Consider the following 14,660-nt stretch of genomic DNA (forward strand, 5'->3'; position numbering starts at 1 on the left):
GATCGGCTTCCTTTCAGACTGACCATGGTCTCCAGCCCCAGCTGTGACCTGGTCCTCGGCACTGCTCCGCAATTCTCCACTTGTCCTGTGTCAGCATCCTCCTCCAGTTCCCAGTGCTGACGGGCACTCCCCATCCCAGCCCCCTCTCCTTGCTCCTGCCCTCGCCGCTCCCCAGTACCCATTCCTTCCTCTCACCCTGAGGCCGGAGGCCGAGCTGGCCACTTCCTCTCCAACTCTAGGCCCTCTTGCTTTCCTTCCCTCCTTTCACCTGCCCTTACCTCACACTGCCCTCCAGTCCTCTGATAGAGCCCATTACTTTTCTTCATCTCAAAGTGTTTATTCTAGAAAGAGGCGACATAGACTTTGCCTATACTGTCTACTCATGCCACCTTCCACTGTGGTCTGATTTCTTCCCACCACTGTGCTAAAGAAATTCCAGAAGCTTTCCAGCCTCCTGTGCCCTGGCCTCCTGTAGTCTTCATTTCCTTAATCTCTCCATGGGGTCTGGTATCTTGGTCCCTCCTCCCTTGGCTTTCAGGACTGCAGCTCAGGGCCTGTTCTGCAACCCACCTTGCCCCCAGCCCCCAAGCCCTGCCCCATTCTGTTTACCCATGTTTCCTCTGTTAGACAGTGTTCCACGTCTCCTGGGCCTAGCATGGCACCTGGCACGTGGTAGCTGTTCAATAAATGTTAAATGAGCGAAGCCCACAAAATACAGAGGGACCCACAGATAATTTGAAACTTTATGCTCTCAGAAATGTATTTGAAGGCATGCCCATTTGTGCTCAATGGCAGGAACAAAATAGAGAAACAAGGAGCCACTCCTTGGGGGAGTTTAGGAGAGTGGGTAGGAGGTGGGAAACCATGAGCCCAGCTTTGTGGGGAGGAGTCACCACTCCACCCCTTACCCTGGATGGCTGAGAGTTTAGGTAGGGTCCCCCACAGGGTGAGCCGTTTGCTCTCTGACTTTACGTATTGGCTCTTTGCTGTCTCTCTGTTTACGCCTCTTTCCATCTTCATTTTATCAAACCCACAGCCCAGTTCAGGAAGGAGGCAGGAAAGAGAGAGCCACCATCATTATAGGATTACCTAACAGCTAGAGCACAGTCTCAGAAACAGATCTGGGTCCACATTCCAGTTTTGTTCCTGTGTGAGCTTGAGCAAGTCACTTAGGCTTGTTGAGCCTTAATTTCTCATCTCTAAAATGAGAATAGAGAATTCCCTGGCGACCAGTGGTTAGGACTCCACGTTTTCACCGCTGAGGGCCCGGGTTCAATCCCTGGTTGGGGAACTAAGATCCGGCAAGCCAAAAAAAAAAATTTTTTTTTCAGTAGAAAAAAAATAAAATGAGAATAATTACCCCGAAGGGCCACTGTAAGGGTTAAATGAGAGAACACAGAGTGCTTAGCACATAATTAGTGCTCAGTAATGATCGTTGTTGGTACAGGCATACCTTGGAGAAATTGCAGGTTCAGTTCTAGACCATCGCAATAAAGCGAATATCCCAATAAAGCGAGTTACATGAATTACAGTGCATATAAAAGTGATATTTACACTATACTATAGACTTTCCAGTGTATACACATAACAGAATTATGTCTAAAAAAACAATGTAAATATCTTAATTTTAAAATGCTTTGTTGCTAAAAAATGCTAACCATCATCTGAGCCTTCAGTGAGTTGTAATCTTCTTGTAATAGGAACATCAAAGAGCACTGATAACAGATCACCATAACAAACATCGTAATAATGCAGAAGTCTGAGATATTGCTAGAATTGTCAAAATGTGACACAGAGATACAAGATGAGCAAATGCTGTTGGAAAAATGACACTGGGAGTGCTTGCTCTGATGCAGGGTTGCCATAAACCTGCAATTTGTAAAAAATGTAATATCTGGGAAGTGCAGTAAAGCAAAGTGCAGTAAAATGAGGCATGCCTCTATATTGCTGTGCTCGGAAATCATTGAGCAGTGATAATACAGTGTTCTGTATACAGGAGACACTCAGACATTGCTACTGACCGCTCATCTCTTCCCCTCAGGTATTCGTCAGTTGCAGCTCATCCTGTTCAAGGTGGCCTTGATATTGGGGGTTGAAATCCATGTGAATGTGGAGTTCGTGAAGGTTCTAGAGCCTCCTGAAGATCAAGAAAATCAAAGTACAGTGTAATTTTCCTTTCGGTCTAGGAATCAGATATTGCAAAACGGAAATCACATTTGCAGCTCCTAGGGGATGTTCCTGTTAAGGTTATGCTTATTGAGAGCTGTTTGGCACAATTTTATCAAAGGATATTTTACCCTTGTGGACCATTGCTGTCACTTGACCTTTGCTCTTCAGCTCCCAGGGGATTTATTCTTAAGTATTTAACATATAATTTGGTTACCCTGTCACTACGAGGCAGTAGTTTGACAGATGAAGTCTAAGTAGTAAGTAGGAAAAAGACGTAGGTTCAGTTGTCTGATAAAGTTCATTCGCATACTCTTCAGGCTGTGTGTACACACACATAGATATGTGGATACACTTATTATACCCGCATGATATTTTAAAATCCAGTAAAGAAAGTGAAGTTTCTAGAGCAAATATGAAATAAATGTTCAAAATATTATTTAGTATATAATATTTTTAAGCTTTATTGAAGAATAATTTACAAACCACAAAATTCACCCATTGTAGGTATGTCTTATTTAGTAATTCATCTCTTGTTCCTATTAGTATATTTATATAAATTCTGATCTTTTATATACATCGTGGTCAGAGAGCTTGTTCATGATGCCTCTGCATCTTACTTACTGTCAAACTCTTCTGCTGCTGGGCCGGGCTTTCAGTTTTCGGTCCAGCTTCATGTCAGGGACCTCATAGTTTCACATGCAGGTTACAACTCTGATTTCTCCCATCCTCTGCCCAGAATATTGAGAATTTAGGGGAGATGTTAGTTGGCTTTTGCGGCAGGACAACAGCTGTAATTTAACTTTGAGACCTGTGCGCTCTTAACCTTTCCCAGACCCCTAGTGGGTGTTAAATCCTAATTATGGGTAACCAGCAAGATTGCATCTGAAAATGGTTTCATAAAAGACTGTGTATTGCCCAACAAGAACGTTTGAGCATAATAAAGTAGTAATTCACGCTGGTTTCATTATACCCTGCACAAGCTTTTAGTTCTGTTTAGCAATGGGAGGGGACCAAGGAATGGGGGGATACAGAGACAATGTGGTAGAATCTGTTGAGATAAATAAGGTGCAAGTGAGACTGGTGTGAGGATCGTTAGGATAGACTCCCACCCTTTATAGAAACCAGTAAAACCAGGCGTGGAGTTAGCACTGCTGGTTTACCTTGTCCTGGATTGAACTGAAGCTAAAGCCAGAAGGACTCCAAATTCAAGTGTGAATCTGGACAGCTTGGGTCTTTCCGCTGGAGCCTCTGTCTGGGGTGCCCGTACCTGTGGCATTATCCATTTCTCACGACCAACGCAGAGGGCGTGTAATCGCTGTGTCCTGCCATCTCTCACTGCCAACTCATCTCATTTTTCTGTCCTGGCAGAAATTGGCTGGCGGGCAGAGTTTCTCCCTGCAGACCACTCTCTGTCAGAGTTTGAGTTTGATGTCATCATTGGAGCCGATGGCCGCAGGAACACGCTGGAAGGTGAAGACTCTTCTTCTTCCTGGGGCTGAGGATGGAGGGGTGGGAGTGGGAAAAGGGTATATCAGGAAGGGTGTGGAGAAGGGGGGCAAGATGGCAGGTGCCAAAGCTGGATGGGGGTCTTGATAGAAGGCCAGACTGCCCTGCTGTGCCTGAGGCTGAGTGTTTAGAGAACAGCCATTTAATTCTTTCTGAACCTCTGTTTTCCCAACTATAAAATATGGATAATAGAACCTCTCAGAACATTGCTATAAGGGCTGGGAAAATGTAAAAATGTTTTATAAAGGAAAAGCACCATGGAAATTCAAAGAAAAAAATCAACATACATTTACTGAGCATCTGCCAGTGTGAAAGCCATGGTGCTAAGCGCTTTCATACTTCTTCCAACTAAGAGAACCATTTTCATACTCTTCATGGTACTGGTTTACTGTGAAGTATAATACCCCAGAAGGAGGACCCCATCTCTTCTCATACCTTTAAAGCATGCTCACCGCTGGGCAGTAAGATGAGTTTTGCCCAGACTGTCAAAGAACAAAACAGTGCCTCTCTACTTCTACATTGGGAAGCGTTAACATGTTTTTAGGGAAGAATCTAGTCAGGCTGAGAGAGGAAGAAATGCCATTGCCGAGAAATGCCTTCAGTCACCTCCACCCCAGCCCCAAGGTTAATTGGTGCACAGGTTATACTAATTTGCACCAGCTGTACTAGTTTAAGACTCTGGGTTGAGGACAAAGTGGTCCCACATGGCATCTCTTGGGCTGGGGACAGGTCTGCTTTTTGAGCTTGTCCTGCTCAAGGGCTGCAGGCTGCAGATGTCTGCTGGGGAGGGCACCTTCTCTGAGGACAGAACACCCTCCCTAAACTAGGGCTGATCTCACAGAACTCAGGATGCGTAGTCTGCCTAGCTGAGGCACTTCCCACCTGCTGTACGCCCGCTGCTCCTTTCCTCTTTCTTCACTTCCATACCCACTCCCTCGCCCCAAGCAATCAATAACGGATCTCAAACAAAAAAATTTTAAGCTGCCAACCTGAATGCTGTACTGTTAGAATTTTTGAGCCCATTCTGATGGTTTGAGAAAACTGTAAGTGTGAATATAAAAATCCAGGATCCATGCTCAGCTTGAGGGATGGTTTGATATTTTGTGAACATGAAAAGCAGGGCAGGAAGGGGGAGAACCACTTGAGCAACTGAGGACCAGGTAAGCAGACTAGAGCAGGGTTCTCAATGGGCACTATCGGCAGTTGGGGGCCAGTTTTTGTGGTGGGGACTGTCCTGTGCGCTGTAGGATGCTTAGCGGCACCCTCAGTTGTGGCGACCAGAACCGTTTCCACACTTGGCCAAATGCCCCTGGGGGGCAAAATCACCCCAGTTAGATACTAGAGACTAGTGGCCATTTTGACCATTTCCACAAAGGTCTAATGAAGAACCAAAATGAGGGAGTAATGAGTAGAAACCCAAGGTTGTTTTTTTTAAACTTATTTATTTCATTTATTTTATTTTTGGCTGTGTTGGGTCTTCCTTGCTGCGCACAGGCTTTCTCTAGTTGCGGCGAGCAGGGGCTACTCTCCATTTTGGTGCGCGGGCTTCTCATAGCGGTGGCTTCTTGTTGCGGAGCATGGGCTCTAGGCACGCGGGCTTCAGCAGTTGTGGCACACAGGGTCAGTAATTGTGGCTCACGGGCTCTAGAGCGCAGGCTCAGTAGTTGTGGTGCACGGGCTTATTTGCTCCGCGGCATGTGGGATCTTCCCGGACCAGGGCTGGAACCCGTATCCCCTGCATTGGCAGACGGATTCTTAACCACTGCACCACCAGGGAATCCCAACCCAAGGTTTTTAGTCAAAGGGATTTTTGACAAAGAAGTTTGGGAATCGCCAAGAGGCTTCAGTGTCTGGTAAGCCAATGTGGGGGGAATTCCCACAGGTGCTGAAGACAGTGGTTCTGTCTGGAGCAAGACAAATGTTAAGCAAAGTAAACAGCAGTACCTGGGGTGGAGGGCAAGTTCAGGACTACAGGAAAAGACAGATGCTAAAAAGAAAGGGGATTAGGAGGAGGTGGTCCGCTGAAACGGGACCACCTGTTTGTGATCCTCTGTGTAACTGCCTGTGATAGTGTGGTTTATAATAAGGCAATTATATTTGGTCTTTGTCCCCTTTCTGGCACAGCTAGCCAAACTCTTGGAATTTCCTGAGCGATAAGGGCAAATAGGAGCATTTTTTGTTATGCTATTTGGCCTCTTGTCCGGTACCAGAAATCAATTCAGAGCCATAAGGGTGAAATGGGTGTCTTGTTATTCATAACAAGCTCCTTTTCACATGGAGTTTATGTTAATGAAGAGAGTTTTGGAAAGCACCTAAGGAAGGGAGGGGTCTGGTTGCCAGGGGAGCCAAACAAGTGATTAGAGGGTTGGAACTTTCAGTCCCACCCTCTGACCTCCTGGGAGGGGAGAGGGGCTGGAGATTGAGTTCAGTCACCAATGGCCAGTGATTTAATCAATCCGCATCTGTAATGAAGCCTCCACAAAAACCCAAAGGAGGTGGTGTGGAGAGTTTCCGGGTTGGTGAACACGTTGTTTGGAGAGGGTGTGACAGCTCCGCGCCCTTTCCCCATAACTTGTTCTAAGCATCTCTTCCAACTGGCTGTTCCTGAGTTGTTTAGGAAGTAAGATGTTCTCTGAGTTCTGAGAGCCACTCTAGAAAATTAATCAAATCCAAGGAGGCAGTCCTTGAACCTACAATCTATAGCTTGGTTAGTCAGAAGCACAGGTGACAACATGGGCTTATAATTGGCATCTGAAGTGGGGGGCAATCTGGTGGGACTGAGCCCTTAACCTGTGGGATCTGATGCCATCTCTGAGTAGAGTGTCAGAATTGAGTTGAAGTGTAGGACACCCAGCTGCTGTTCTGGAATTGCCTCTTGGTGTGGGAGGAAAAAAAAAACCCATATTGTAATTGGGTGCAGAATTCTTACGGCCATTAAAAAGCGATTTCAATGTATACCATTGAAAACTGTAAGAACCTCGATTAATCACTGAACTAAAATAATTGCAAGTTAGAATTCCATCTATTCATTATACATTTATTGACTGTGTACTAAGTGCCAGTCACTATGGACTGGAGGTAGAAAGAAAATTTGTTAAAATCTCTGTTGCACAGGAATTCAATCTCATAATTCTACTGTTCAAAGGGGGGGAAAAAAACCATGAGAAGTGCTGACACCGTAGTTTCAGTTGTATACGTTTAAAGTGCAGATGGGTCTTTCATGAGACTACCTTGCAGCAATGCCTAACACATCCTCTAAAGGATGAGCCCTGTGATTACCCATTGGAGAAGCACAGTTTAGCCTTTTGTTTGTGGACGCCTAACCAGGATAATTGGTCCTATAGATTTTAGAAAAGGAAAATGTCCCACTGACTTTGAAAGGCCTCCAACGTGTTTTCTCCTCGGGGACAAACCTCAGCATTTCTGCCTGCCCCCTGTTCTCTAGATCCAAAGTTCTGGTTTCACTGGCCTGTCAGCCATCTGAGAATAGCTTTCTCAGTAATCTTTTCCAGTTTTCACCCCAAATCCAGAAGAAAGACCCACTTTTCCCCTTTTCCTCCCACAGGGTTCAGAAGAAAAGAATTCCGTGGGAAGCTGGCTATTGCGATCACCGCCAACTTCATAAACAGAAATAGCACAGCTGAGGCCAAGGTGGAAGAGATTAGCGGCGTGGCTTTCATCTTCAATCAGAAATTTTTTCAGGATCTTAAAGAAGAAACAGGTGGGACCCTCACCTTTCTCCAAACCAGGCCATTGTCCATGCTTCTCTGTACAGGAGTTGGGGGAGGAGGGCACTCAGCTTTCCCAGCTCTTGGGAACAGGAGACTCACGCTGATAAAGTGGAAGCAGGGATTTCTCTTTAGGATTAATAATGGGCAGGATTCCTTCGGGGACAAGAGGGATGCTTGAGGGAAAGTTCTAGATGTTGTACATGAAAATAGATAAACATTTATTTACTCAGGAGACATTTACTGAGTGCCCATTGAATGCCCGCACTCAATGTCATGGGATACACAGTCGAGGTGGACACGGTACCCTCCCAATAGTGGCTCCTTGTCTAGGGAGGGACAGCCACGGAAACCATCCTAATGCAGGCTGGTGAATCTAGGCCCGACGCCAATGTGGAGATCCCGGAGCGCCCTGAGGGGGAGCCAGTAACCTGTGCGTGGTCCCTGAAGAAGCATAGGTGCTTTTATCAGTGCACCTGCTGCCCTTTCCCTCAGGAACAGTCAGGGATGCCGGGGGGTGGGGGGCGTGGGGGGGGCACGACACTCACCCAGGGGCATCAGTTGTCCCCAACCTATGGGACTTGAAGAAAGAAAGGAGTCATTCATTTACTCAACAGATATTTATTGAACACCTACTCTGTGCCAAATGCTGTTCAAGGGCGTGAGATAGAGCAGTGGGCAAAACAAGCAAACCCCCTCTCTCGGAGCTTATATTCTATGGGTTGCGGAGGGACCATCAATAATCAAATAATGTCAGGTGGTCTGTAAGGATGATGGAGAAAAAATAAAGCAGGGTGAGGGTGAAGAGGGATGAAATTCCTGCTCCCAATTAAGTGAATTTTAGAATTTTTTCCCTTTCTTTTGAACCTGATTTGGAAATATATATATTTTTCCTTGAAAAGGCAGTGTAACAATGTTAAATAGAAGTTTTGTACTAAAAATAAATCATTAACACCCAGCACCCCCTAGCACAGGAACAGTCCTCATTTTCATGTAGTCCTTTTCCGTAATTTTCCACCTGCATCCTTACTTTTTACGTGGCTAGAGCTTTTACCATAGTGTCAATCCTGTTATTCTCCTTTTCTCATTCAGCATCACATTTTAAATACTGTCCATTGTGCCCAGTCCTCCTGATGGTCAGGTTTGTCGGAATAGCTCTTGAAGTGGATATATTGTCACCCACTGCTGAAGCATTTAAACCAGGGGTTGGCAAATCTACCATGTGTTTTTGTATTGCCTTCAAGCTAAGAGTGGTTTTTAATATATTTTGAATGGCTGCAGAAAAATCAAAAGAAGAAATTTGGGGGACAAATTAAAAATTTATGAAATTCGAGTTTTATAGTCCATAAATAGAGGTTTATTAGAATGCAGCCAGGCCGGTTTGTTTACCTTGGTGCCATGAGGGCTTTCGACACAGACTGGATGGCCCACAAAGCCCAAAATATTTACTCTCTGGCCCTTTACGGAAAAAGTTTGCAGACTTCTGATTTAAACCTTTCAGTTATTTACTGTTACCAATAAAACTACTTCTTTTGGATTATTTCCATAAGATAGCTTTCTAGGAATAGGATTAGTTATTGAGCCAGACTCTGCTTCTTACTGGCCACAGCAATGTGTGTCCACTGCATGACCCTCTGAGTGTCACTATGGTGGCATTATTTTATTTTAAAAAAAAAAGTATTTCCTTCCAGCATATTATGTCCTTTTGAATGATTTAAGAATTCTCCAGCCCTCTCTTCCCCTTTATTAAAAAAAAAAAAGTATTTCCTTCCAGCATATTATGTCCTTTTGAATGATTTAAGAATTCTCCAGCCCTCTCTTCCCCTCAAAACCAAGAAAATAAATGCTTAAATAAACCACCAGATATAAATTATGACGGGACATCAAGTTTGTTTTTCCAAATGTTTCAATGAGCTCCCTTCGCACTTTGCAAAGGTCATCACCTTTGGCCATTGTTCAACAACAATGCCCCTCACAGAATGAGAGCTCTGAATTTCCTCGGATCCTCTGGGGGGCCCTGTGCATTGATGGCTGTTTCCTATTTAACGGTCATAAAGGGGTTTCCATGGTTACCCAGCAGCCTCTGTGATAACTGCTGATAAGTTGCCTTGCGTCTGTTCCTTTCTCTCTCTTCAAAGAAACCAAACCAGTGGTTCTCAAACTTGAGTGTGAATCAGAATCACCCGTGAGGCCTGTTCCAGCACAGATTGCTGGCCAGACCCCCCAGAGTTTCCCATTCTGTAGGCCTGGGGTCGGGCTCCAGTTATTTGCATTTCTAATAAGTCCTCAGGTGATGCTGCTGCCGCTGCTAGCTAGGCATTCTACTTTGAGAAACACTGAGCTAAGCTGTCATCTTACGGCATTGTTTTAAAGGCAGAAACCTAGTCTATAAAGTCTTTTGCAATCGGTGGAAAGCACAGAAAGATACAGCCCAGTCCTCTGATTGAGTTTTTCTACCAGGGCGCCTGGGTTTTCACACATAACAGGGGGATGGTGGAAATGTCCCTTAGCAGTCTTTGGAGAATTCACACAGCTCTTTGCATCTCTGGTCACGTGGAGGAAACGGTGGATGGGACTTGGAATCAGACAGGCTGGGGTTCAAATCCTGGTTCTGTTGCCACTTAGCTGCCATGCCACAGACAGCACTGTGCCTTCCTGCAGCACGTACTCAGCTATGACTTGGAAATACTGGTCTGCAGCCCCAAAGGGCTTTATGAGTTTTAAAAGAAACAGTGGCTAAGGGACTTCCCTGGTGGCGAGGTGGTTAAGAATCCGCCTGCCAATGTAGTGGACACGGGTTCGGGCCCTGGTCCAGGAAGATCCCACATGCCGCGGAGCAACTAAATCCGTGCGCTACAACTACTGAGCCTCTGCTCTAGAGCCCATGAACCACAACTGCTGAAGCCCACGTGGCCTAGAGCCCTGCTGCACAGCAAGAGACGCCACCGCAATGAGAAGCCTGTGCACAAGACCCAATGCAGCCAAAAATAAATAAATAAATTAATTAATTTAAAAAAAAAAAAGAAAAACAGTGGCTTAATCATATTGCAATATATAGTGCAGTGGTTAAGAATCCGCCTGCCAATGCAGGTGACACGGGTTCGAGCCCTGGCCCGGGAAGATCCCCCATGCCGTGGAGCAGCGAAGCGCATGCACCACAACTACTGAGCCCGCATGCCTAGAGCCCGTGCTCCGCAACAAGAGAAGCTACCACAATGAGAAACCTGCGCACAGCAACAAAGAGCAGCCCCCTCTCGCCGCAACTAGAGAAAGCCTGCTCATAGCAACGAAGACCCAACGCGGCCAAAAATAAAAAATAATTAGTATAAAAAATTTCTTTTAAATAAATGTATCAAATCAACATGTTGTACACCTTACCTTAAACTTACACAATGTTATATCTCAATTTAAAAAGAAAAGAAATAGTATCTTTGTGGGACTGTGAAAGCTAGCTGTGGTGACTAGGGTAAATTCTGGCACTTGATCTTATCTTTGCTCGCCCTGTATGTCTTAAAAACTTGTCTAACACCAATATTCTGCAGGTAAATAGTGAGACCTGTAATGAGGCAAAGCAGGGCTCCTGACACACAGTAGGCGCTGAGGAAATAATACTGAGTCCATGAACCTTCTCTTTTCAGGGATTGATCTTGAGAACATTGTTTACTACAAGGACTGCACCCACTATTTTGTCATGACTGCCAAGAAGCAGAGCTTGCTTGACAAAGGTGTCATCATTAATGTACGTATCGCTTGGCTATGATGTCCTGTCTTTCCCTTTGTGACCTGGGCTGGTAGCATCAGCGAGTGTGGGAGCAGATGTCATCCTGCCAGAAACTGAGTAATGGGAGGAAGCGGGAAGGGACCACCATCCACCACGCCCTTCTCCTTGGTGGTGCATGAGTGTTGGATGGAGGAGCCCACACGAACAACAGAGGCAGAGGTGTTTCTGCAGAGAGCTGGGCTGGTGCGGGAGGGGGAAATGCTGAAATTCTTACCCAGGTGTTAGTGTGGGTTCTTAACCACTGAGAGATCAGCTGAGTCTTTTCCTTTCAAGTGTCTCATCCCTGCCTCCTTTTCTGGGAGGTCACACACATACTTTGGAGGCAGATGGGGGCTCCTTGTCCTAGTGGGATCCAGGCAGTTTCACTTGTGAATTTCACGCTGCGGGCCCCTTGTCATGGTATGGGGGAAAGCCCTATTGCAGTCAAGAAGACTCAAGTTGAATCTTCGCTCTGCCACGTATTAACTCAGGACTGTGACTAAGCTGTTTGCCTTCTCTGAACCTCAGTCTTCTTGTCTGCAGAATAGGAATAATAGTTTCTATCTAAAAGGATTGTTCAGAGGAATAAATTTTAAAACGTATACAGAGCGCTTGGCACGTAGCAAGTTGGTAGATTCCCTCCATAACTTCTCTGCCTGGTTTGGACACTTGCTTTTTTGTCCTGCTGGCTTCCTGGCCTCTGCTTCCTGCCTTTGCACCTTCATGCTTATACAGAGAGCAGAGCTGCAAGGAAGGAGCACATGGAGTGGCCAGCACCAGGCTGGCACCTTCTTTGGTCAGGTTTCAACCCCTCCAGAGACCCTGTTCCTGCAGCTGCCGCTGCTGCTGTACCCTTAAAATAAGGATCATGCAGTCCAAGGTCAGCCTGCTCTTGGGGTGTCGGCCTGTAGCCCAGGCAGCACGGTGACCATTCATTGCTGCTTGTCAGAGAAGAATGTGCCTATCCTCACGCCAGCTTGTGCTGGCAGCCGGCTGGGCAGCTTTAGTAACCCAGCCCTCCCCTGGGCCTCCTCCACATCAGCTCAGGGCTTTGCTGAGAGCCTGAGTTGCTGGACAGAAGGCTGGGAATTGGCGGTGGGTGGGGGCGGGGGGCGTTGAATGAAACCTACTTAGCACAGTCAGCAGATGTGCGAGCAGTGGGTTTCAACATCTGGTGCCCCACTGCTGATCCCGTCTGGGGGAGGTGAGGCCATGTCCCCATTTTCCCTCTGTTCCACAGGTGTCCCTCCCAAAGTTAGTTACCTCCCCTATTGGGATGCCCGTGTCAGATAGTGAAGGACTATTTGGGGTCCAGGGTGCAGGCGCTGAGGGTACCTTTGCAGGGGAGGGTCTAGGGAGGCTCTTGTTATCCCACCCCTGGAAAGTCAGGCCAAGTTTGACTTGGGGTTCCTATTTCACTGGCTGAGTACTCCGGCCTGCTGAGATGCTACGGTTCCCCCAGGTAATCCCAGGGTGTTTGTCCTGGCCACAACATATTGCTCATGGTGACCTGAATTTTCGGCAGTTGTCAAAGCCCCTCCGTGCTCCCCTCTCAGGCTCTGTGTCATGGCACAGGTGGGTGGGAGCTCCTCGCTCTGGTCCCATAATTACTGCAGGAGCTGGGAGCAGATCCCAGGCCCATCAAGGCCTTCCTTCTCCCTCAGAGAATCTGGGAGGATCAGCTGAGCTGGTGCAGAGGGCCCTCTAGGTATAAGACATGAACTCTAGAAATTGGAGGCCATGGCTGGACATGGGAGAACTGGACGCCATTTGGTTCACGAGCCCTGGCTTGAGTCTCCAGGTGTCCAGCCAAGCTCTATGGCATTTGCATAAGCTGGGAGCTGACCCGTCTACCCCGAGCTACTTAAATTACCATTCTTCTCTCGCTCCCAGAGGAATGGCAAGTCCCCTGTTTTCCTGTCCCTGTATGGGTCAGCGTCTTCCTCGAGACGCACAACGTGCTGAGTGAATGTTTGTTGAATGACTGACTGACCTGCTTCCCCATCTATTCCTGCTGTTCTCTGGGCCTCTTTCTATGACTACTGAAGGGAGAGTACAGTTTCTCCTCAGGAAACCCTGCCTCTGGGCTCCCAGCTGTGTCCGTCCTTCCTGGCCCCTACCTCTGCTGGTCCATGCACACACAGGCTTGGTCTTCCCTCAGTAGGAGGGAGCTTGGTTGCCAGGTGTGTGAGGTGGATGTATACACATCACAGCTAGTCTCTCAATGCCGAGTCCACCCTGATTCGAAGCAGTGAACAGACATTGTCTGACCGTCTCTTCTGGTCTACCGCTTCTTTCCATCTTTTCACTTGGGGTGACTAGTCTTCCTGTTGGATTCCCCACCCTTCTCTCATGTTTACTGCTTCCCTCTCTCCTTCCCCACCTCTGTCTAGGACCCAGCCTCTCTTCAGTTCCCTGGGCCTGTGCAAAATGAGGTCCAAATTCGCCCCCTGCCTTTATCTTCATTTAGCGCTCCTTCCTCAGCTCTGCCCACTTTATTACAGCCCCGTCGTTCCCACTTTTTCTCTCTCATCCTTGTTCTCATCTGTTCCCTACAAGTCTGTTCTGCCGTCCGCCCACTCACCTGGGACCTCCTGCCCTGCAAGGCCCTTTGGCTCCTCCCAGCAGCCCTGGGCCAGGTGTCTGTCATCCCGGCACAGCCGGGGGGTCTGCCCCTTGGCCAGGTCCCCACAGTCCTGCGTGTGGTTTCAGCACCAGGTGCCGTCCTCATCATACAGCGTCCACATTCATCCATCACCCAGTCCTCCGCAGGGGTTGTTGCGGCATGTTTTGAAGAGGGGGTATTTTTGAGATCTCTCCATTCACTCTTCCACACCTTCAAGAAGGAGAGTGATTATGTGATGTAAGAATAGGTATGAGAAAGGAAAGCGAATAATAGGAGCTCCAGCCTGGACGCCATGACCTGACAAAGGGCTCTTGGGCCAACACTGGGTTCCATTTAGTTGACGTGGCTTGGATGTGGAAATATTAGAATTTCTGGGAAATCATGGCTGTTGGGAAAATTGCCACAGTAGGTCACTGTTTGTAGTTGAGGATGTGCCTTCTTAGACCTTTCTAAATGCCCTTGCTGGTGCCCTCGGTGGGTCTGGGATCACTTCACCGTATGGTGTGGTTTGTGCCATCATGATTTATTAGGGACAGGAATTCCCAATCATTGAGAACTTCCCAATTCCTAGGCTTTGGGCTAGGGAGTCATGTCCATGGTCTCATTCAGTCCTCACGTGGTCCTATATAGGGAGTAGATTTTGTTAGTCTCATTTTACAAATTCAAATTTTACAAGTGAGAATATGGAGACTCAGAAAAGTTCAATGACTTGCCCAAATTTATTCAGTCAGTAAACAGAGATGGAATTTGACCTGTTGATCTCACTGACCCAAGGCCTGTGTTGGTCTTATACACTAATCCCTGCCCCCTGCCCCAAGAGATTTGCATTTTCTGTGTCACCTTTTGGGAAAGATAGTCTTTTAGTTTCTAT

The 14,660-nt window shown here is 46.9% G+C and overlaps 1 protein-coding gene across 6 annotated transcripts in view; it reads left to right on the plus strand.

The window, feature by feature from the left end:
- Window positions 1-14,660, plus strand: part of MICAL2 (microtubule associated monooxygenase, calponin and LIM domain containing 2) — a 173,129-nt gene that overhangs the window by 39,472 nt on the left and 118,997 nt on the right. For all 6 annotated transcript variants that reach the window (XM_055091527.1, XM_055091528.1, XM_055091526.1 and 3 more), the window contains exons 3-6: window positions 2,042-2,158; window positions 3,538-3,639; window positions 7,241-7,396; window positions 11,042-11,142. In XM_055091527.1, the coding sequence (XP_054947502.1) occupies window positions 2,042-2,158; window positions 3,538-3,639; window positions 7,241-7,396; window positions 11,042-11,142 (476 nt within the window). The remainder of the gene's footprint in view (window positions 1-2,041; window positions 2,159-3,537; window positions 3,640-7,240; window positions 7,397-11,041; window positions 11,143-14,660) is intronic.

This window comes from Physeter macrocephalus, chromosome 16, assembly GCF_002837175.3.
Source record: "Physeter macrocephalus isolate SW-GA chromosome 16, ASM283717v5, whole genome shotgun sequence".
NCBI classification, from domain to species: Eukaryota; Metazoa; Chordata; class Mammalia; order Artiodactyla; family Physeteridae; genus Physeter; species Physeter macrocephalus.